This window comes from Sarcophilus harrisii, chromosome 2 (assembly GCF_902635505.1).
Source record: "Sarcophilus harrisii chromosome 2, mSarHar1.11, whole genome shotgun sequence".
Classification (NCBI taxonomy): domain Eukaryota; kingdom Metazoa; phylum Chordata; class Mammalia; order Dasyuromorphia; family Dasyuridae; genus Sarcophilus; species Sarcophilus harrisii.
The window spans coordinates 84,498,422-84,523,688 of NC_045427.1; the positions used below are offsets into that span (position 1 = coordinate 84,498,422).

At 35.2% G+C, this 25,267-nt stretch overlaps 1 protein-coding gene across 1 annotated transcript in view; it reads left to right on the forward strand.

Annotated features, from left to right (window-relative positions):
- Positions 1–25,267, forward strand: part of CAMKMT (calmodulin-lysine N-methyltransferase) — a gene marked incomplete at its 5' end in the record, with an annotated part of 451,820 nt that overhangs the window by 369,122 nt on the left and 57,431 nt on the right. The window contains 3 exon segments of the mRNA XM_031949249.1: positions 11,122–11,182; positions 13,056–13,110; positions 14,162–14,225. Coding sequence (XP_031805109.1) covers positions 11,122–11,182; positions 13,056–13,110; positions 14,162–14,225 — 180 coding nt within the window.

Here is a 25,267-nt window from a genome sequence, read left to right on the forward strand (position 1 = left end):
TATAGAGAAGGGAAAAATTCATGATCAAACAAGATCATTACAAAATGCAAAATAGATAATTTTATTACATAAAACCAATGCAATTTAGATTAGAATGGAATCAGAAAGCTGCAAAACAATTTTATAACAGATTTTTCTAATAAATTTATAAGAATATAAGCCAAATGATAAAAGGATATTAACAGGAAACTTTCAGATGAAGAAATCAAAACTATCCATAGGCATGTGAAGAAGTGTTCTAAATCACTTTTGATTAGAGAAATGCAAATTACCTCATACCTCTCAGATTGTCTAATATGCCAAAAAATCATAAATGTTGGAGAGGATATGGGAAGATTAGAACACTAATGGCATTGTTGGTTGGGGTGATACAACCATTCTGGAGAGCAATTTAGAACTAGGCCCAAAGTCATCTAAATTGTGCATGCCCTTTAATCCAGCATTTCTACAAATATATGCCAAAGAAATCATAAAAAGGGAAAAAATCCTACATGTGCAAAAAGTATTTATAGCAACCCTTTTCATGATGGCAAAACATTGGAAATTCAGGGGATGCTCATAAATTGGGGAATGGCTAAACAAGCTTTGGTAAATGAATGCAATGGAATATTGTTATGCAATAAGAGATGATAAATAGGAATATTTCAGAAAAACCTGGAAACACTTGTATGAACTGACACAAAACGAAATGAGCAGAACCAGGAAAACATTGTACATAGTATCAGGAGCCTTGTATGATGATATATAAATGACTCAACTCTTCCTAACACTACAGTGATCCAAGGCAAGTACAAAGGACTTAGGAAGGAAAATGCTGTCCACAGACAAGGAAATGATGGACTCTGATGCAGATCAAAACATAATTTTTTCACTTTATTCTTTTTGTTTGTTTTTCTTTTGATCTGTTTCTTTCACAACTACACAATGTGGAAATATGTTTTAGATGATTGCACATGTAGAACCTACATTAAAATGCCTAACATTTGTGAAGAGGGGAGGAGAAGAGGGAAGGGGGAAAAATTTGTAACTCAAAATCTTGTAAAACTGAATGCTAAAATTATCTTGACATGTAATTGGGAAAAATAAGATACTATTTTAAAAGTAAAGGCATAATGGGAAATGTTTTAAATGGTTAAGATCTCCCACTGCATCCAGGGCCATCTCCAAATCTCCTTGCCATTACAACCAGATGACTCAGGAGGAGAAAGTAGGCTGGTGACTTTGCATAGTTCTCACTCACTTAAATCCAAATCACTTGCAAGTCATAACATCACTTTCCTGATGTCATGGTTCTCTTTGAAAATTAAGGATAAACAATGAACAATACCACACTGCCTCAATGCATTGCATTGCAGTTCTAGCCTTGGCACCTAAATTGGTGTGTGTACATATATATATATACCTATATATGTATGAAATATAATACCTACATGTATAGACATGTTTATGCACATAACAAGTACACATACATGTATACATGCACATATGTGCATACATGATGTAAAGAGCTTTCTAAACCTTAAGATGCTATATACAATTAGCTATTGTTACTATTATTGTTATTGCCTGTCATTGTTATTATTGTTCAGTTATTTTTAATCATGTCTGATTCTTCGTGACACCATTTGGGCTATTTTTGGAAAAGATGCTGGAGTGGATTGACATTTCCTCCTCCGGGGCGGGTGGGGGGGGGGTGGCGGAGTTTGAGGAGGGAGGCTACAGAAGGATTTGTTTTGAAACTTTCTCTTTAAAAGCATGTTTTGGGGAGAAAAGGTGACAGTGAGAAGATTGTTAATTATTAATAAGTAACTAAGGAACATTAAGATATTAATGAATAAGATCCATATATTCTAGAAGGAATTCTATGTTTCAATTGTCTTAGATAAATTTCAGTTAAGTAATAATATTAGCTGATATTTATATAAGGGTGGAAGAAAAAAAGTCATCTGCTATTGTTCAGTCATTTTTCGGTCATCCAATTTTTTGTGGATTTTTTGTGCCCCTTTGGCAACTTCCTTCTTCAACTCATTTTATAGATGAGAAAACTGAGGCAAACAGGGATAAGTGATTTGCCCAGGGTTACATAGCTAGTAAGTGTCTGAGCTTGGTTTAGAGCTCACAAAGGTGAATCTTTCTGACTCCAGGCCCAGTATTCTATCCACTGCACAGGCTACCTGGCCCATCTGCTTTTTATTTTCAGTTTATTTGTATAGTTTTTATATATGCACATATATATGTGTATGCGATTTCTTCTAATAAAATATAAGCTTCAAGCAGAGTGTTTCACTTTTCTCTTTATATCTCTAGCAATTAACCCTGTGCCTAGCATGTAATGAGCACTTAATAAGTGCTTTGGGGAGTTTTTTGGGGGAAGGAAGTTAATAGATTGTTTTCTTTATTTTGCACTGTTCCATAAAATTATTTCCAATTTTTAAAAATCTCTCTCAATTTTATAATTTTTAAAGTTGCTGACGTTCCACTCCACTCATACATATGATATATATATATATATATATATATATATATATATATATATATAAAATATATGTATATTAGATAGATAAATAGATAGATAGACAGATAGATAGGAGAGAGACCTTTAGATCATTGACTTTTAGAACTTCAGAGAACCTCCAATCAAAATTCCCTCATTTGGCAGTGAAGAAACTTAGGGAAGTTTAGGGTTACTTGACTTGCACAATAAGTAAATTTCATTAGTAGTAAGTGACAGAGTGGATTTGAATACTGGTCCTTTGACTCCAAAGCCACAACCCTGCTTTAATTATTCAGGAACTTGTTATTCAATTTCTGGATTACCTAATAACCTCTTGATTTTTCTGTCTTTAATATGCTAGGCCATTTTTTTCCCTCAGTTTGAACCTCCAAAAAAATTAATGTGGTTACTTGTGGGTAATTCTAGAGAAAGTTTTGGTTGCTCAGAAAGATGTACCCAGTGTTTCTTATTTCTTTCCCTTCTCCTCCATCCTTCTTTTCCAAAACCACCACATACCCATCACAGAAATAATCTCACAATCCTACATACACATATGGATATGGATAACATAAACATGAATTGTATTTGAACATTCACACAGCTTCTTTTACTTCACTGTATAGTCTTCTGTGTTGGTTACTTATAGCTTGTTTCCTAATTAGAATGCAAACTCCATGAGGGAAAGAATTGGCTTTTTTGTTTTGTTTTTAGTGGGATGTGTGTGTGTGTGTGTGTGTGTGTGTGTGTGTGTGTGTGTGTGAAGTAGGGGTGTTGATTGTATCCTAAGATGCCTCTTACATAAATATAATCAGTGCTTGTCATTGATTTTCTGGGTCACCTTGGAAAATTCCCTTCCTCCAAACTGAGCTATTTACACTCAATGATCTGGGGCCCAGAGATACCAAGGACAATTGAGGTTAGCAAACTTGAGAACGCAAAGCCTAATAAAGTTTTCAGGATGGAACATGAAAAGGGGTCTGGGAGACTAATGATGCCATCAGTGCTATATGTTACTAAAATATTTATTCTCTTTTGCTCTCTCTTTTTCTTTAACGGTCTTGAGTCATGATATGGATTTCCCCTCTCATTTTGTTGGGTTTTGTGAGAATAGTCATAGAAAAACGATTACTTAGATGTCATCATAAAAATGTACCAACACTGACAAAATTTCTTCCATTGGAAACACATCAAAAGTGCTTTTTTATATGTACACATTGAATTGAAATAAGATCCTAGTTGTGTCTGTTAGCATGGGAATGTTTCTGAAAACTTTTCAAGAAGTCCTTCTCCAGGCTTTTTTAAAGGCCTCATGACTTTATTGTCGAATAACTTCCTTTCATTCTGTCAGCCTTTAAATGCTTTTAAAAGGATTTTCTGTTCACTGCCATGGAAATGCCGCTGTTAATGTTCAGTAATGTGGATTGGAGCATTTTGTATTTTTTGAGAGACCCTCACCTTCTGGAGGCAGCACAATGTCTGGGTCAACTATGTCAATGACATGCCGAAATGCAGTCAGCTTGCAGGAATATGAGTCAGAATGTATATTCTATCTTGGGGATCCTTGAGCTTATCCCCTTCTAAAAGCAAGCCAAAAGGCTTACCTACCTGTCCAAGCCAAAGATGCTTTTCTTTTCATTAAGTTCACAAAAGCTGTCCTTGCTGTCAACTCAGTGGCTTAGGTGAGAGTGTATGGGGGCCTTTCTGAGTTGAGCAGCAAGTTTAAGAGAGACCTTTTGACTCCTCTTGATCTGCTGAGACCTGTGATCCCCAGAGAGGTGAGCATTTAGTCTGAAGTGGGGGAGAAAAAGGTGTTGCCTGCTCAGGGAGCAGATGTTTATGAAGGAAGTGTGTCGTGCTGAATAAACAGTCTGCCGGCTTCCTCATCTCTGGGTAAATGTGCCATATTAAAACCACTCTACTAGGTGATGGCTGTTGAAAGGTCTGATGTAGCTTTTCTGATGAAGGCAAAGAGAAAGGTAGAAGTGCTAAAATTCAAAATAATTAAAAACCCCAATTCTTCCCTGAAGACTTCTTTCCTAATTCTCCTCCTTACCCCACTACCCCTCTCCAGATCAAATAATTGTAGGATCTACGTGGCATCAGAGCTGGTAATAGCCATAATTGTTTTTATGTAGCCCTTTAAAATAACTGAACTAATTACTTCAGTAACCACCAGCTATTTTGTAAATAGACCAATCACAAACTTACCCAATTAATGTATCGCTAAAAATCATCCTTCAGTGCTCCCCCTATCTCTCATTTGTGTGTTGTTTTCCCCAGTTGGAATATGAATTCTTTGATAACTGGAACAGTCTTTCTTTTTGTTTGTATTTTTATCCTTGACACTTAACATGGTATCTGGCATATGGTAAACACTTAATAAATGCTTATTTCCATCCTTCCTTTTCTCATTTCCATATATTCTTCTTCCTTCTCTCCTTCCTTTTCTCCTTCCTTTCCTCCTTCCCTCCCTCTCTCATTTCCTCCTTCCCCCTCTCTCTCCTTTTCTCCCTCCCTCCTTCACTCCCTCCCTCCCTTCTTTCCTTCCTTCCTTCCTTCCTTCCTTCCTCCCTCTCTCCCTCACATCCTTCCTTCCTTCTGTCTACTTACGCTTTCCTTCTTCCCTCCCTTTCTTCCTCCCTCCCTCTGCTTTCTACCTTCCTTTCTTCTTCCTCCTTTCCTCCTTCCTCCCTTCTTTCTTTTCTTCCATCCTTCTTTCTCTTAGATGAGGGGCTATATTTATTTGCTGTTGTATATGTAGAGTCCAGCAAACTTATTTGGTCCCACAATAATGGAGTCAATAACAAACCTGGCATTTTATTTGAAAGAAAATAGAAAATGAAACCAAATGTCCATGGAAACACTGGTGGAATATACTGTTCTCTGTTCTTTTTCTAAATTGGATCTGTATTTAACTAATGCTTTTACGGGACCAAGGGCTTGAAGAGCCTCCTCTTCCCTTCTCTCTCTCTCTCTCTCTCTCTCTCTCTCTCTCTCTCTCTCTCTCCCCCCCACCCCCCATTAAATAAACTCATTTAATTTACAGAGGGATCCAAGGAAAGGGAAGCCACATATCACAGAACAACTTTTAAAAGTGTCCTAATTCATTCCATATGTTTTTAAGACTAAGTTATATCCAGAAGAAACCATTAATTAAAATGTTCTGTGATGCTTTTGTTGGATCAATAATGTAGCTATTCTAAATGCCGCTCTGTGTAGTCCCTCCCCACAACTCCCATTCTTTTCTTTTGCTGGTGGTGAGAACATAACAGGAGTGCTTTGATTGATTGGTGGAGGCCCTGCTACATTTCAGATGGGGTATGAAAATTGCAGGAGCTCACTGCATGCCCTTGTTAAGGGCTATCCATCCACCCTCCCAGTGTGGTTCCAACTACCCTGTTGATTTCCCTCTGCCCTGAGCAGTCCCAGGGGATTGCTTTACTCCATATGTGTCTACCAACGCCTGGGGCACCTTATTTTAACAGGGGCTTTGTGATGTGATAGATATGTGTGAATAATACATGTCACAGATTCTAGAAGAATCCCATGTTAGAACTCTTACTAAAGACTACATTTCAAACCTCACACTGGGACACTTTGTTCAGGTTTAAATTTTGGATAATTTTAAGAATCTCTCTCCCACAGTAATTTTTTTAGATTACTAGAAACATGTGGAGTTAAATAATCTGAATTCAGATTTGAAGTCCAGCACTTACTACTTGGATGAGTTGGGGCAAATATTTAACTTCTTTGGGTCTCTTTTTCCTCATCTGTAAAATAAAGTGGTTGAACTGGATGACCGACCTCCAAGATTCCGTCTATCTTGAAATCTATAATCCTATGATACTATAATTATTACACCTTCTCTGTCTATAGTATTATATTATCCTATGCATATCTGCTGTAAAAGAGACATAAAATACATTGTCACTCTCCCTAGAATCTGATAATGTGAACATATTCTTTGGGTACTTTATATACTTAGATTTCAGTATGTTATCTTAATGGACCAGATGGATAAATGGAGACTAGATGATAGTACAGTTAGGTAGAGTTGGAATTGATTAAATGGCTGGACCCTAAAATAGTCTTTGATAGATCAATGTCATCCTGGAAGATCTCTAGCAAAGTGCCCAGAGATTTGGTTTTGCCTCTGTGTTGTTCAACATTTTTATCAATGACTTAAATAAAAGCATAGATGGCATGCTTATAAAATTTTCAGATGAAATGAAATTTTGAGAGATAGCTGATATGTTGAACAATCAAGTCAGAATATAAAAGTACTATAAAAAATAAATTGATTGCTCAAATCTAATAAGATGTAATTTAATAGTGACAAATCAAAATGCTATACTTAAGTCCAAAAAATCAACACCAGAATATAAGATGGGGAAGGTATGGATACATAAGTTTATGTGAAAAAAATCTAGAGTTTTAGTAAATGTATTTCTCATTCTCAGTATGAATCAATCAGTTAATAAAACATTTAAGGAGTGCCTATTCTTTGTCAAGTACTATGCTAAGTACTAGAGATACAAAGAAAGGCAAAAGATACACCCCCCCTAAAATAAAGATACACTATGCTAAGTACTAGAGATACAAAACATGGCAAAAGAGGCCCTGCCCTCAAGGAGCTAGTGACATGTAACTACAACATGTAAATAACTACACACAATCAAGCTATATACAGGAAAAATATAAAATAATCAAAGAAGCAAGGCAACAATACAATAGCACAACCCTTAAAAGTCAATGCAATCTTGGATTATAGCAATATAAACACCATTTTTAGGAATAGCTCCAGTTTTGCTGCTCTGGTGGGACTACATCTAGAGTATTGTGTTCCATGATGAGCTGGCATAGATCTGTACAAGAGCATCTAGGATGGGCAGAGAACTAGAAATCCAGTCATACAAAGATTGTTTGAAAGAATTGTAGATACTTAGTCAAGAGGTGGTGGGAAGAACAGTGAATTGCACCTGTCTTCAAGTATTTGAAGGGCCATTTTGTGCAAGATGTAATATTAGGTTTGTTTTATCCACCCCCAGAGGGCTTAACTAGTAGTAGTAGTCAGAAGTTGCGGAGACTCAAGAGGAAGAAAAATTTCCTTATATTTAGAACTTTCCCTATGTGAAATGCATAGGCTGCCTCATGAAGTAGTGAGTACCTTGACACTGAAGATATTCTCACTAGGCATACCGTAAGTCAAATGGTCCTTGAAAATCCTCTTCTAATTCTAAGATTCTATGACTAGATGATTTGGTTAGATAGTTGTGTAATTAAATGTTAGTCCCTTTGCCTTGTTTTCCCCCAGATCTGTCCCTGAAGGATCACATACTCCATCTTTTACTTCTTAACTTTTACTATAGGTTATGGTATTTGGGCTTTACTGGTACCCCCACTCCCCTTCCCAAACAGAGACAAAGCACTAGTTTCTAGTCCCAATTTTGCCAATAACTAGGTATTCAGGTAAATTATTTCATCATCCTGGGCTTCCATTCCTTCAGCTATTAGATCAAATAGAGAAGTTAGATCAATGGTCCCTTAAGTTCTAATCTAGCTCTAACGTGCTATGATTTTGACTATTGCTTACTAAGTCTTCCTTGCTCTTTACTTGAGCTCCTATGAGCCTTCTTATCTAATTACTTTGAAAATAATTTGTGCCATAACAAAAATACTTGTCAATTGAATCTCCTGGACTTTTGTTCCCTTTTTTCCCCTCTGTTATCTTATTCTTTGAAGCTGCCTGTTTTCTCACTGATGACAGTTGGGAATGTATCCAGAAAGAAAGAAAATCTTCTTGTGTGTGCCCTCAACGCCTGGAAAGTCAACAAACCACTTCATATTCTTTTCCCTGCCATGGCATTCAGACCAGGGAAAAATATGTTTCTGTAGTTGGCTGTCCTTGATTTTTGGTGGTATCATCTGTAAAGAAGAATTTCTCATAAGAGAAGTATGGTGTCTAGAAAAATGGAAGGCAATAAGCTTACTATTCCCTCTCCTGCCACAGCATGGAGACTAGTCTAGAGTAATCAGTCAATAAATGTTTGTGGATTAATTTGAATTAGACCTCAACTGGAACATAGTATTGACTTCTAGGTACCACATTTTAAGCAGGAAATTGTCAAGTTGAATTGCATTCAAAGGAGAGGCACCATGATAGTAAGGGGACTTGAAAGGATACCATATACGAGAACAAAAGATTTGGAGAAGACAGAATAGCTGTTTTCAGAGTAATTGAGGGACTGTTTTATATATATATATATATATATATATATATATATATATATATATATATATATATATAAATAAAATGTATGTATATATACACACATGCATATTTGTATGTATTTATATTTAATATTAGACTTATTCTACATATGTATGTATATGTGTACATATTATATATTACACATGTAGCCTATAGATAAATGGCTAGAGTAATTCTGTTTTGTTCTAGAAGAAAGAATTAGACACAATGTGGAAATTTTAATTTTATTCATATTTAAGGTTGCTAGAGATACAAACTTCCTAAAAGTTAAAGTTCTACAGAAATAGAATGGACTATGTAGGGAGATAGTAGGAATTCTTCCTCATTGAAAGTCTTCAAATAAAGTCCAAATGGCCATATGCTAAAAGTAACAGGGGCTTCTCTAGGGGGTATGGGATTCTTAACTTGGGGTTCACAGACTCCTTGGTTTCAGATTGGGATTATGTATGAACATGGGTGGGGGAAATGTATACTTTTATTTCAATATAATTAGTTTTCTTTGTAATCCTACATATTTTATGTATGTGAAAGTTTAAGGAGGACTCCAAGATGGAAAAAAAAAAATGTTTAAAAAAAAACTTTCTGAGCTAGATGATTTCTGAGTTCTTGAGTCCCCAAAATTTAGTGATTCTGATATATATTGGCATATGCTAGCTCAGATACATCCTCTTCCATGAAACCTTTCTTCATAGTGCTAATCCCAGTGGAAGTGATCACTCCTTCCTCAGATCTTTTATAGCAATTTGCCAGTACCTGTACATTCCAGTTTGTATAATAGCTGCTTTATTTCATCCTCCTGAATTGTAAGTTCCTTAAAGACAACTCCATTGCCTTATTCATTACTGGCTTCTAGCACATTGCCTTACTCAAAATAAGGCATATGATATATGTTTGTTGAATTGTATGTTATATTTTTCATACACAGTTAATTATATATAATTAATCACTAATTACAAGATTAATCCAATTCAGCTTCAAGGCTAAGTCCTCAAGCCCAAGCTAAAATATAAACTTCTACAGGGAACTTTTCCCAGCATCCTAATTCTAGTGATTTTTATCTTTACTTATTTCCAATTTTCCCTCCATATACTTGTCTGTACATATTCTCTGCTTATTCCTTCCCCCATTAGATTGTGAGCTCCTTGAGAGCAAGGATGGTATTTTACCTCTTTTGATATCCCCAGGGTTTACTTAGCACAGCACTGGGCACTTAATAAGCAGTCATTAAATATTTATTGACCACCTGACTGATTGAATAAATGAGCTGGAAATCCACAATTTGAAAAAAAATCTTTTAGTTGAATTGGTTGATAGGAATAGTTAGCCACTGAAATTTAAACAAAACAGTGCTATAGAGTCTGGCATAGGGTTCAACGAGTAGTTTACTAGGAGGTCTCTGATCAATTAATTTACCCTGTGGATGGTTTTTCATTCATTTTTGTTTAGAATAATCTTTATATAAGTGGTTTTATATAAATGGTCACTCATGTTTGGAATGCTCTCCCTCCTTACCTCCACCTTGAAGCATCTTGAGCTAACTTATTTTATTTATTTTTATTTTTATTTTTGCTGAGGCAATTGAGATCAAGTGATTTACCCAGGGGTCACACAGCCAGGAAGTGTTAAGTGTAGAGATCAGATTTGAACTCAGGTCCCCCTGACTTCAGGACTGGTGCTCTAGCTAACTTCTTTTAAAAGCACAGATAGGGCATCCTTCTCTACACAAGGCCTCTCCTTGATCTCTCTTCTCATCACAGTTGTTAGCACTCTCTCATTTCAAAATATTTTGCATTTCTTTCATATTCACTTATTGTTATGCATACTATATCTCCCATATCTCTATTTCCTATAGAATCTGACTTTATTGAGGGTAAAGACTACTATTTTTGTTATATCCATTGTGCCTAGCTTAGACCCTTGCAATTTGTGATTTTTTTTTTAAAAATGTTTTTTGGTTGTGGTTATTAAATTGCATGCAGAATTTCATACATAGGAGATGACTAATAAAAACTTGTTCATTGACTAAAAAATAGATTCCAATGCAAAAGAGTGATTCACATGGAATTTAGCCCTTGCTATTTGTAATTTTCTTTGTTGTCATTCATAATCATTATGGAAGATTAACTGGGTAAAAATCTATCTAGCATATATTGTTATTTTTCTGAGAAGAAATGGTAATAATGTTCCCGTTTCTCAGTCCTCCCTCAAAAAAAAAATGTGCATACTGTATGGTTCCATACAGTAAGAATAATAAATAGTAAATGTGGTTCAAGTTGAAAATGGCTTTTAAAATAATGGCCAACTCTAAAAATGAGGACTTTTCTATTCAAAATATGCCTGTCTTTGTGTTTTATAGGTATCTGGCCTTCTGAAGAGGTTCTGGCCTACTACTGCCTCAAGCACAATCAGATGTTCAGGTACCAAGCTGCACTTTAAAAGATACTTTGCAGGCCATTAGGTGTATTGTATCTGCATGCATGGTATAAAGATTTCCATGATTAAAGTCTTCAGATTAAATTGTAGAAAAAGTTCAAGGTGAAAACATGTAGCTCTTGACAAAGGAATCTGGACGGCCTTTGGCTACTAATATCGCACAGCAAGCTTTTTGCTACATGTCAAAGATTTTTGATTTCCACTCAAGGCATTTTATTTTACTTTGATTTTGGGAAAACAAAAGTGAAGCTCTAATCAATCAGTTCTGATTGTGAAGATTGGAAAAAATAGACATTGTTCAGCTTCTACTGAGGAACCACTAGAAGAATATTTAATAAATAACACTGTACTACTATTATTTTAAGATTCCTTTCCACCCCAGAATTTAAAGATATTTTATATAATTAACAATGTGTTTATAAAACATAAATGTTCATTATCAACTCATGCCATAGAAATGTTTTCATCTATGACTGTGCATATCAGATTGAACCAGTTGGTGGGATTTTAAAAATATCTCTTCCTTTCAGATTTCCTAAAGATTCCTGGTAGAGCTGGAGAATATAGTTTATTTATTTGTTTTAAATTTTCATTCCCATTTTCTCAAAGTCACCAAATATGTACTTACTCAGTAGTCAATTATGATTCCAAAAGAGCCATTAGGAATCAGGGTGCATTTTTCAAAATATATATTTATTAGCTGATTCAATAATATATATTTTTGAAACTCCTTAGGTCCGTACTTACTAACTAATCCATAATTACTTTGAACAACTAGATGGTGATTAAGTCCATTAAAAAAAAATTACATATAGATATATGAAAGTTCTTTCCCTCTATCCTCCCTCCTTTTCTTTTTTTTAGTCCTGCTTTTTCTTTCCACCCTAAGGCAAGAAATCCCCCCCAAATGTGAAGAAGAAATGATTCTGAGGGTTTGAATGTACCAAAGAAAAGCAGGGCAGTTGAGACTTGGGGCTGCAAATCTGCCCTGAAAGTCCAGCATTCGCTCCTCTCTCTGAGCATAAGCTTTTCTGTGGAACTCCAATCAGTGAGCATCCCATCCCGGGTGAGAATGTCACCCGTAGTGGAGATACTTAGGCACAAAGGGGAAGGTAAGTGCAGAGTGCCACGTCAGATTTCCAGTCTTAGCTTAAAACTGCCTTACTTTTGTGAGGCTGAGTCAAAGCTTGTAGCATTACTTTAGCCTTGGGTTGGATGGTTAAGCCATAATATGCTCCTCCTTGTTTAATCACTGTGTTGTGTTGGGGTCACTTGTGATGTAAGTGTTACTTACTAAATGCTCTTTGTATAATTGTTCTTTGTGGAGCTGTTTGCCTTTCCAAAATGATTATGTTTGCTTCAGAATTAAAAAAAAAAAAAACCCATACCAAAGTGCATTTATTTGTGTGGGTTGTGTGTGTACGCAGCTAGATATAGGTACACACACGTATATTCGCCATTTACTTGTCTAACTGTTTTTGAAGGAATGAATGTGGATTAACAGTGTTATCCTTTCCTGACAATTATCTTTCGCTACTCTAGCCAGTTTAGTTCTAAAAGACAGCGCCATTGACAAGGGAAAAAAAGGAACCTTCTCAGATTTTTCAGCTCAGCGGTGGTAATGTTGCAGTGAACACTAATGAGGGAACCCCCACTGATTTGCCTGCTTTGTGACTTTTCTATTTCATAATTATTTTTAAAACGCAAAACGACATGAGGTAGCCTAGTCGTGTCTCTACAACTTCCTGGTATTGCCGTTCTTACTGCAGATGGCAATTTGTTCTTGTAACATATATGTCTCTCTGGCCATTTTCATCTAATTTGTATAGGTTCTACCATTTCTTTTCTCTCTTTCAGGGACCTTGCTGTGTGTGAGCTAGGGGGTGGCTTGACATGCTTGGCTGGGCTCATGGTAGGTCTTTTCTCAATTCCAATCCCATTCAGAGGGAGGAACAAAAGAAAAAATGTTCCAGTGCCTCCAACTGCTGGGTCAGAGAACCGTCAACAGCATCAGCTGCGGTCAAGCTGCCGAGTCTTGAGAGACCTTCTAGATTGACTTGCTTTCGGATCATATTGATTTTATGGTTGCCTCGATGAGCAGAAACATTTTACCTCCGTGTAGTCAATATCTCTTGTTGTGACATTCCAGGCCACGCTCGGTCTTTCATTGCCATAGCTAAAGCATTTTTTTTTCAGATTATAGTCCCATTTGCTAAGATACAGGAATAGCCTGGCGAATCACAGTTGGAGCACCATGATATAGCTGCTAATGTTTTGCCTGCATTATTACACCAACAAACATGATCCAGAGCTCTCAGTAATTAGATTCTTTTGAATTAGATTGGCCATTCAGGAACGTCGTTCACCATTCTCTGGGTTCTGAGTCATGTATTCAGGAGATATTATGTAGCAGCACAGTGCATTAGACAAGTTTTTATGTCTCTACAAATAAAAGCATATTGTTACACTGATTGGCATTTGACAAACCTGTCGCTCTCATACAATGTGTCGAGGTTACAGCCCAATGTGTGAGCATGTCAAAGCTCACAAAAAAATTACCCTTACAAAGCCATCTGCCTGCAATGCAAAGTTATATGAAGGGCATCAGGCAGTCAGACAGAAGCCGAGTGAAAGGCAGAGTGACAGCCTCGTATGATGGCTCTGCTAGATAAACAGAAGCCCGCAAATGAAAGCCTCTCAGAATACCATCATCCGCTGTCACAATGCAATTACTGAACAGAATGATAGCAAGATAGAGGCTCCCGCAAATGGAATGATAAAAGTATTGACTGATTTGATTGAATGATTAAAATAATGCAGACATAAAATGAAAAAAGATTGAAGATTGTTACAGAGAAATAGGTGAGGAAGCATGATACTGAAGGCTTGTCACTCCTGTCTTCACTTCCACACAGACAAGCATATTTGCTCATTGTTTGCTGTGCTCCTTTTTTTTTTTTCAGGTTGCTATTTCTGCAGATGTCAAAGAAGTTCTGTTAACTGATGGGAATGAAAAGGCCATCAAAAGTATCCTTATTCAGATAGAAAACGGGGTTTGTTGTGCTCATTCCTTTTTCCTGGCTGAGGAACAATTGATAGAAAGAAAGACAGCATGGGGTATATATGTTTTTTTTTTTTTTAAAGAGTTTCCCCTCATAAGTAATTAAAAAAGTAGAAATATATAGAATTCAGTGAACAAAAGTACATTGTTTTCCAATTGAAATATTCTTCACATCACTTCTAATCAAAGACATACCTATTTATGGGCAGCAGAAAAAATATATAAAATTTGGTTGTTACTTTTCAGATATTCTTTCTATTTTTTTCAGTGGAATCCTTTGGAGAAAATTTTCCATTATAGGAAATTATTTATTCATTTAGTATTTATTACTCTGGGTGATACTAGAAAAAATTTGCTTCCAGTTTTCTTTCAGGTATTAATCTTTTATATTATTATGTGAGGTGTATGCTATAATATTGTCACTCCCCTATAATGCTGTTAGCATTATAATTGCCTTGAAGTTATCTACATCTTTCCACTTAAAATGGCTATCAGTTTTCCATTATTGCCTTTTATTTAGGATTACGAAAACCTATCTCCCTTTTTTCTAATAGGTTATTACAGTGCATACCCTATTATATTAGATTATACTTTACTAATATGTACACAGAGTTGGTGAAAACTGAACTGTACTTTAAGAAAGCAAGCATAATTTGTGCCCACTGCAGTCATGGAACTGGTTTGTTCAGGGAAGGTTAATGACCATTAGAAATCGAGAGGAAAAGTAGAAGATATGTTTGCTTTGGATTTCAGTTTGTGTAACATTTGCATCCCATAAAGGCAGACAGTTTATTTCATTCCTTAAGCCACTGAGAAGGGCTTTGATTTTTTTTTTTTTTTTCTGAATTGCATTTGAAATGCCCTTGTGTGTGCTTTGGATTTCCATTTTGGGAATTTGACTATCAATTATTATTTCTCTTTCCAAGGAATTTGCAGCAGCTCTGTCAGGCTACTCACACTGAAGAAGGGTGGTACAAGAACACCAACTAATATTGTTCAGTTCTACTTGTACACTTGGAAGAGCCCCACCTAGCTAATTGTTTGACAGAGTTAAAAAAAAAAAAATTCAAGGAGGAAAACATGACCAATCAAATCTCAATCTCTTTTCTTTAAAATGCAAGACATTTATCATAATCTGGAGGGACTAATTGAAAATTTTTACAGTTTTTTAAAGGATAAGCTGATGCTATTATAATCTAACTGAATTTTATACCATAGCATAGTTTTATTCCTTAACAGGTCAGAGGAAAAACAGGGATCAAGAAGGAATCAATATTCTCCTTTCGGCCGATTTGATGATCTGAGGAAAATTGGGGTAGGGAGGAGGTATTATTAGTCAAGAAGAGAGATATTTTAGCCACAGAAACTTTGAAGCCTCTGTAACAAATGCAGTTTGCAAAGTGGCAGCTACCTCTTTTTATAGGCTCACAAACCAATTTGAACTTTTACCAAACTGAGGAAATATCTCTAGTCAGAATGTAAATTCAAATATATTAAAAATACCCTTTCATTTAACTAAGCCCACAAAGCTTTCCCCAAAGGGTAAAAATGTTAATGTCATTTAATTAATACACCTATGCTTTATAGGCTCCATTTTGAAGCTACCATCCCAGGTCTTGAAATCATAAAGTAAATCTCAGATTCTGCATTCACTCTGCTGGCCTTTCAAAGAAATGATTGGTGCAGCCCCCTCCCAAGAAAATGGATTTTTAACATTTGGTCTTCAGAAGCTCAGCATTCAGAGCACTTTATTGTGCTGGGTTTTACAATGGGTTTAATATAGCGGGGGGCCGTAGGGCAAGAGGCAAAAAAAAAAAAAAAAAAAAAAAAAAAAAAAAAACTTTATAATGTAGATAAAGTGAGCCCTTTCAAGAGCATATGCCAAAATGGGTATTGTGTTTTATTTTACTGTCTTCCAGTCTCTCCTGATGTACTTATTTTTATCTTGTGGTTGTTCCCTATTAACATATCCTTTCCTACAAGACCTAAACCTAATTTTCTTTTTCTTAAATATTAAAAAAGCAGATATAAAACCATCAAAACTGGTGATGATTTCTTGCCAGCTTTTAATACTAATGTTATTTTACTAACAGAGTTTATGGTTAGCTGGCATTTATCATAATCTGTTTTAATGAATGAAATTAATATGAATGAAATACTGTTTTCTAGTCCTCTGCTCACCTTTTGTAGTATTCAATAATACTACAATTATTATGCATATTATTAATGTTCTATGACTGAAACTCTCCTTAAAATGACTATTTACACTTTCCCTATAAAATTTGGAAAGCTTAAATCATGTACCAGTTATACTATACCATCCAAAAATTACTTTCTACAAAAGTAAAAATGAATGTCAACAAAAAATGTGGAAACACTGCCAGGAGCCAGGAAATCTCTAAGCAAAGCTGCTAATTATTCTTAATGGGCAAGATGAGCACATTAAGAAACAAATGAATACATCAGTGAAATGTAATTGAAAATCAACCTGGCAAGAGTGCACTGCATCTGAGTATCTGCCTGTGTATTATTATCATCATTATAAAAATTATTTTTGTTGTTGTTGTTATCTCTGTTTAATGAGTGCAACTGGGTCTGATTTCTCTCTCTTAAGCTTATGAGGTCCAAGTTTTATCTTTATTTGAAACACCATTTGTGACATTTGTCTCCCCTCTTTTTTTCCTTTTTCATATCTGCCTTTTACATAGAAGACGATGAATGTCCGTTTAGTTTTTAATCTCTGTATTATAGCAGTTAATGAGACCCCCCTTTTTATTAGAATAAAAAAAATATTGCCAGCATTTCTCCTGTACATTGAGCCTCCAATTAAAAATGTTTATCTAGAAAAATATCCTCCCTAGTTCAGAACTCTATGATTCTTTAATATGCAGTCATACACACCTCAGGGCATTTAACTGGGGATTAAGGGTGTGTTTAAAAGCCAAATGTTTTCTGAAAGTGAGCAGGTCAATTTTTCCTGTTTTCCCCATACCTTTATTTTACATAGCTTGGCCATAGTCAATCATTCAATTGACAAGTATTTATTTATAAAACACTTACTATGTGCCAAGTATTGTGTTGGGAATACAAAGAAAGGCAAAAATATTTCCTGCCTTCAAGGACTTTATATTTTAATGGGGAAAAATATGAAATTAAATGGGTGCATATAGTGCACATAGAAGTAGGAGAACCTTAAGATGACAGATGAGAATTTTGAAGGAAACCAGGGAAACTAAGAGGTAGGGGTAAAGAAAGAAAACATTCCAGGCATGAATTCAGGGGTACAGAAATAGGAGATGGACCTATGAGGCATGGGCCAGCATAGTTGAATAGCAGAGTGCATGGAGAGGAAAGTCTAAGAAAACTAGGAACTTAGGAAGGGGCCAGTTTATAAAGGGATTAAAATGCTAATCAAAGGACTGTGTATTTGATCTTGGAGGTTGGAGGAAGCCACTGGAGTTTGCTGAGTAGGGAAATGATATGGTCAGGTCTACAATTTAGAAAAATCCCTTTGATGACTGAGTGGAGGACAAATTGAAATTGGAAAAGACTTGAGATGAAGAGACCAGTTAATTAGAAGGTGATTTTAGTAGTCTGTAAGAAATGATGAAGGTCTGAACTATGGTGATGGCTATATGAGTGAAGAGCAAGGGAGGTAAAAGAGAGATGTTGTAAAGATAGAAATGACAAGATTTGCTGATTGATTGGATATGTGGGATGAAATGAGTTATGACACTGAAGTTGCAAATCTGGGTGCCTGGGGGGGGGGGGAGGTGTTGATATCCTCACCATTAATAGGGATACTTAAAATAGGGAAGACTTGGGAGAAAAAAGAATGAGTTCTGATTTAAACATGTTAAGACATTTAAACATGTTAAATTTTATATGTCTAAAAGAAATCCAATTAAAATGTCCAGCAGGCTGTTGGTGATATGGGACTGCAGCTCAGGAGACCGAGGTTTCATCTGAATAGATAAGTGAACCATATCCAAAAGAATCCCAGAACTGCATAAACAGTATTTGAAATCTAGAAGGAACTCGATTTAATTTAGCAATGAATTCAACTAATATTGTTGTTACTATGTGCAAGGCATTGTGTTTGTTACTATAGCATCCATAACTGATTGGCCCTCAGGGAGCTTCCTTTCCATGGGAAAAAGGGGATACCACATCTACATAGATAACATTGGAATAAGGAAACCAATTAGACCAGTGATTTCATTGACAAAAGCAATTCCTAGATAAGGAAACTTCCTCCACCTATGAAAATCGTCACCTTCTCAGTAACTGATAATTATACCAAGTGACCTGGGACACTGAGAGATTAACTGACATTCCCAGAGTTACACAGGCAGTATTATGTCAGAGATAGGACTTGGAGCAGTATCCTGATGACTGATAAGGATGACACTGCTGCTGATGACTGTCTATGCCATCTTCTCAGTTTAGAACTTAATTCTCAATCTATTTATTCCCCCATCTTTGAATTTGCTATATAGTCCTCTATATCTTTGTCTTAGGTATACACTTTGGTACTCAAAGACCCTGTTAGTGGAACACAAGCTGTTAAATTTTTAAATAAGAGCTTCACCAAGTATCATGGATCATTGGTGATGAATTTTTGTTTGTTTGTTTTTGAGTTGTTTTTGGCCACCGCAGCTTGTTAAGTTCTCTGCTAAGGCATGAAGGAATTGAGATCTGAATAGGTCAGAGGAATGACCACATGATGAAATCCTGGCATCTCAAAATAAAGAGAAAATCAAGTACTCATTTCTAGTACTATATATTTAATAGGTGCTCAATAAATGTTTGTAATACCTCAGGTATCACTACATACACAAAATCTTGATCTATCCCAATTGTTAGCATTCTCTTTATTTCTGTCCCTCTCTCTGTTTCTCTCTGGGTGTCTCTGTGTCTCTGTGTCTCTCTATCTATCTCTCTCTGTCTCTTTGCCTCTATTATTTTTATGAACTTAATATGTATTTATTTTTATTTATTTCTGTGATACTAACATCTAGGTGGCTCAGTGACTAGAATGCCAGCCTTGGAATCAGGAAAACCTGAATTCAAATCCAGCCTCAAACATTTACTGGCTCTGTGATCTGGGACAAGCCACTTAACTTTTGTTTGTCTCAATTTCCTTAACTGTTAAAGAGGGATAATAGTAGCAGTTATCTCACAAGGTTGTTTAAGGATCAAATGAGATAACAATTGTAAAGTACTTAGGTACAGTTCAGGGGACATTGCAGGTGCTAGATAAGGGTTCTTCCCTTCTTCTCTCTATAAGTTCTTTGGGGAAAGGAGTTTTTATTTCTATCTTTATGTCCTTAGGATCTAGGGCACTGTTTTGAATGCAGTCAGCATCTAACCTATGTTTGTTGGATGAAATCCTTGGTAGCATATAAATGAGACAAATATAAGTTTTGTCTGGGAAATTGCTGGTGTTCCTCACTGTCCTGAATTTCAGGAATTAGAGGGCAATGAGTGTTTTTTTCCCCATAACTGATTGGGGGCCATTAAAAGTTTTTGAGAAAGAGTAACAGAAGAATACCTAGTATAATAATGCCTAGAATGACTAAATCCTCCATAATTGTGAAAATCAACCATGAAATGCTGACTCCAGTGCCTTGCATCACCTTGAGACTAGATATAACCAAATGGAATTATCCAAATAATAACAAATACCATAGTATGTGAAATAACATAATTCCTTGATATTACATAACTTGATTGATCTTGATCCAAACATTCATTAACTTGCATAACTTCTAGATAATGAATCATGGGGTCTATAAGAATAAGCCTATATTGTCCACACTTTATAAAGACATTACCTAAATTTAAATTCTAGTATCACTCACCTAACATTATTTAATTTAACAAAATACTACTAAATCTAAAAGATTAATGAATTTTTATAGATTTCTTGTTTTCACTAGAACTTCTGGTTTTTTGAGAACCTGGGACCATCATTTCTTTTTTCCATGATGTTACTGCCAATTAACATATTTGACTTTCCATTGAATGTGGTATAGATAAATCTGATATGACTTATACATTGTATTTTAGCAACAACAACAATCAATAAACATTTGTCGAATGAGTAACTGCCAGCTACCAGCTAATGAGTGACAATGATGAGTGCTCTGCAAAATGTAATAAGGTTTGCTAGAAAGAGCACTGAATTTGAGTATAAAGGACTATATTCTCATCCCAGTTTAGATAATACTATATATAATCTTATACAAGCCACAACCTCTCTTCACCTTCCTTTCCTCATCTGTATAATGAAGTTTGAACCAAATGAAATTTAACTAGCCCTGGTCATCACCTGAAAGAGTTAAAAACTCCAGGTGAAAAAATTATTCCATTAAATAAATCATTTGGTTAGGCAGTATTACAGCACAATTTATTCCTTGGCCATTCATTGTTTATTCAACTACATAACATAGCATATTTGTTCTAGTAAGGATATCAGAGGAGAATATATAGGCAAAAATACCTAAAGGTGAATGCCCATCAGTTGGAGAATAGCTGAATAATTTATGGTATATGAATGTTATGGGATATTATTATTCTATAAAAAATGATCAACAGCATTTCAGGGAGACCTAGAGAGACTTACACAAACTGATGCTAAGTGAAGTGAGCAGAACCAGGAGAACATTGTTCACAGCAACAGCAATTCTGATGGATGTGGATCTTTTCAACAGCAAAGTGATTCAGGCCAGTTCCGAAGGCCTCATGATGAAGAGAGCCATTTGCACCCAGAGAGTGGACTGTGGGGATTGAGTGTGGATCACAACATAGCATTGTCACTTTTTTGTTGTTGTTTGCTTGCATTTTGTTTTCTTTCTCATTTTTTTCCCTTTTGATATGATTTTTCTTGTGCAGAATGATAATTGTGGAAATATCTATAGAAGAATTACATGTTTAACATATATTGGATTGCTTGCTGTCTAGGGGAAGGGGTGGGGAGAAGAGAAAAAATTGGACCACAAGGTTTTGCAAGAGTGAATGTTGAAAATTATCTGTGCATATGTTTTGAAAATAAAAAGCTTTAATAAAAAAAATCTAAAAAGGAGCAGGGAAGTTCAAGCAACAGGAGAAGTATGCAGATCCATTTATTCAACAAACATTTATTAATGTGTATTTAGGGTTAGGGTTAGTGCATTGAAGCTAATGAACAACTACGAGAGATTTTCATCTTCATGTGTGACACATTTACCTGTCCTGCCAGAATTTCTGATATTATGTGCTGTCTTTTCATTTGGAGCAGTTTCTTCATCATTAGCTTCTTTTAGAATAAAGGAATTTTTAGATCTGGAACCTTAAAGGCCATAGAGTCCAACATTTTACCCTTCACTAGAATTCCTTCTACAAAAACAAAAGGCACGCGACCATTCTACCTCTTCTTAAGCATTTCTAGACATAAGAATCAGACCCTTCTGTGAAGAAGAACAATCTCTGTTGGACATTGCTTCTCCAAAGAGTTTTTTCTGGTAATAAGCTCCAAAATTGCTTCTCTGAAACTTTCCAATTGACTCTAATTCATAAAACCGAGCTACTTCTTCTTTCTGATATCAGCCTTTCAGTTATGTGAAACCCACCATTGTGTCCCCCTAAGTCCTCTTTATGCTAAACATCACTAATTTCTAGTTATTAATTACATTAGTAAACTATTAGGTTGCAGTTCAGCTGCTGTTCATTCTATCCCACCAATCTTCCTTGAGCCCTTCTATGGGCAATGGCATTTACTTGGCTTGGGAGACAGATTAAGAGGTAGTATTGAGATGTTGTTCTTGAAGAGCTTTTAATTTAATGAGGAAAGATATGTATACAAAAAATGTGATAAGGAAGGGGAACATATAGAAATTAGAGATGTAGGCAAAGAGCTAAACTATAACAAAGCATTTTCCTAATATTTTAATATAATTATTAGCATTTTATTAAAAGTATGGTCTTTTTTTTCCCTTAGATACATGATGTGAAGTTTATCACATTGACTGTGATTTTGTTAATTCAAAGAGAAAACTGTCATATTTCATTGAAAAAAATTATTTAATTCTCTAACAGAAGACAATGGAAAGATAGGCTGCATTTTTTTCTTTTTTTAAAAATATTATTTTATTTTTCCAAATACATGCAAAGATAGCTCTCAACATTAACCTTTGCAAAGCATTGTGTTCCAAATTTTTGTACCTTTCCTCCTCATTTTTCCTTTTATGATCTTTTTGGGATACAGATACAGTGGAGACACTGCTGGATCAAAGGGCATGCACAATTTGATAGCCCTTTGGGCATAACTCCAAATCGATCTCCAGAATGGTGGTTTGATTTCACAATTCCAGCAACAATGTATAAGTGCCCCAGTTTTCCCTGCATCCTCTCCAACATTAATTATTATCTTTTCCTGTCATCTTAGCCAATCTGAGAAATGTAAAGTAGTACCTCAGAGTTGTTTTAATTTGCATTTCTCTAATCAATAGTATTTTAGAACATTTTTCATATGACTACAAATGGCTTTAATTTCTTCATCTGAAAATTGTCTGTTCACATCTTCTCACCATTTATCAATTGGGGAATGGCTTAGGTTCTTACTAATTTTAATCAATTCTCTCTATATTTTAAAAATGAGGCCTTTTAGAAACATTGGCTGTAAAAAAAAAAAAAAAAAAAAAAAAAAAAAAAGTCTTCCTAGCTTTCTGCTTCCCTTCTTATCTTGGCTACATTGGTTTTGTTTGTGCAAAACCTTTTTAATTTAATGTGGTCAGAATTGTCCATTTTGCATTTCATAGTGTTCTCTAGTTCTTCTTTGGCCATAAATTCCTCCCTTCTTCTCAGATCTGAGAGGTAAACTATCCCTTGTTCCTCTAATTTGCTTATAGTATCCCTCTTTATGTCTCAATCATGAACTCTTTTTTTTTTTTTTAATGCCCAAAACTTTTTATTTTCAAAAATTAAACCAAAGAGGTAACTAGCAGTTCATATGAAAAAAAGACAGAAAATTCTATGTATCATTAAAGTCAGCATTAAACTGTAATGTCTGAAAAGAATAGTAAGGTTTTTCAGTTGCATTAATAGAAGCATGATTCCACTGCCTCCCCAGTTCAAGAGTGGGTTTTCCTGGAGGAAAGTCCAGTGATGCTGAGTTGTTGTTATCTGGCCTTTGCTTTCAGAGGACCAATAACCACACAGGGTAATGCTTTGACTTGTGCATGAATGGGATTTAATTAAGGCAGAAATTTCACAATGTCAGTGGCTTCACTCTCTCTTCCTGAGTCATCAAAGTTTGGTGACAAGACAAAAAGTCTTCTTAGCTTTCTGCTTCTCTTCTAATCTTGGTTACATTGATTTTGTTTGTGCAAAACCTTTTTAATTTAATGTAGTCAGAATTGTCCATTTTGTATTTCATAGCGTTCTCTAGCTCTTCTTTGGCCATAAATTCCTCCCTTCTTCTCAGATCTGGGATACAATGGATGACTTTGCATCTTTTTTTATAAAACTTTTTATTTTCAAAACATCTGCACAGATAATTTGACAACATTGACCCTTGCATAACTTTGTATTTCAGATTTTCTCCTCCTCTCCACCCCTTCCCCTAGATGGCAAGCAATTCAATATATGATAAATATGTTTAAAAATATATGTTAAATCCAGTGTGTATAAACATATTTATACAATTCTCTTGCTGCACAAGAGAAATCAGATCAAAATAAAAAACTAAATGAGTAAGAAAACAAAATGCAAGAGAATAACAACAAAAAGACTGAGAATGTTATGTTGTGATCCACATTCAGTTCCCATAGCTCTCTCTCTGGGTGTGGATGGCTCTCTTCATCACAAGATCATTGGAACTGGCATTAATCATCTCATTGTTAGAAAGAGTCATGTTCAACAGAATCGATCTTTATATAACATTGATGTTGTCATGTACAATGATCTCCTGGTTCTGCTCATTTCACTTAGCATCAGTTCATGTCTCCCCATGCTTTTCTAAAATTATCCTCCTGATCATTTCTTATAGAACAATAATATTCCATAACATTCATATATCATAATTTATTCAGCCATTCTCCATCTGATGGGCATCCACTCAGTTTCCAGTTTCTTGCCACTATGAATAGCATTGCCACAAACATTTTTGTACATGTGGGTCTCATGAATCCTTTTCAACCTTATCTTGGTTAGTTATTGTTAGATATGAATCAGATAGATATGAGTTAAATATGAGTTAGATGTTGGTCAATGCCATGTTTCTGAAAAGACTTCATTTAGCAGAAATATCCTCTACAGCATATTTTGCTAGCACAAATCTCATTGGTGAGACATAACCATGAACAAAAATATTCCAGTAAATAAGTTAAAAGAGATACTCAAAATAAGTTAGGGAATTCAACTTTTAAAAACTAAGTAAATGTGTACTAAGTATACTTGTGGATGACAGGTAGCCCATAGGCTGACAGGTAGGATGACAGGTAGGCATTGAAAATACAAGGGATATAAAATATAGCCTCTGGCCTCAAGGAGATTATAAGGTTGTAAAATATGTAGGGAGAAATGTCCTTATGGAAATTCTTTTATTGTGTAGGAGCAGGGATTCAGAATTGATGAAACAGTGATCCATCCCTTTTTACAATTCAACAATTAGCACACCAAAAAAAATAGCTCCCAGAATTAAACTATTAAATAGGTTCCAAAGCAGACTAATCATTTAACCTTCAGACTAAAGTAAATATGTTATAATCTCAGTTACATAATTTTATCTTCTTTGAAAATACCAACTCAAAAAAATACTGTATTGTGAAATTATTGCTATGTGATTATTAATAAGGAAAATGGAATTATATTTTAGTAAATTCAATAACCAAATATTAAAATATGTAATACTGTACATTAATATATTGAACATTAAATTATATAATAATGTATATGAATGTATCAAACATTAACTTGAGGGTCTAGAAATTCTGTCTTACATGAAATTTAATCTTAATAGATATTT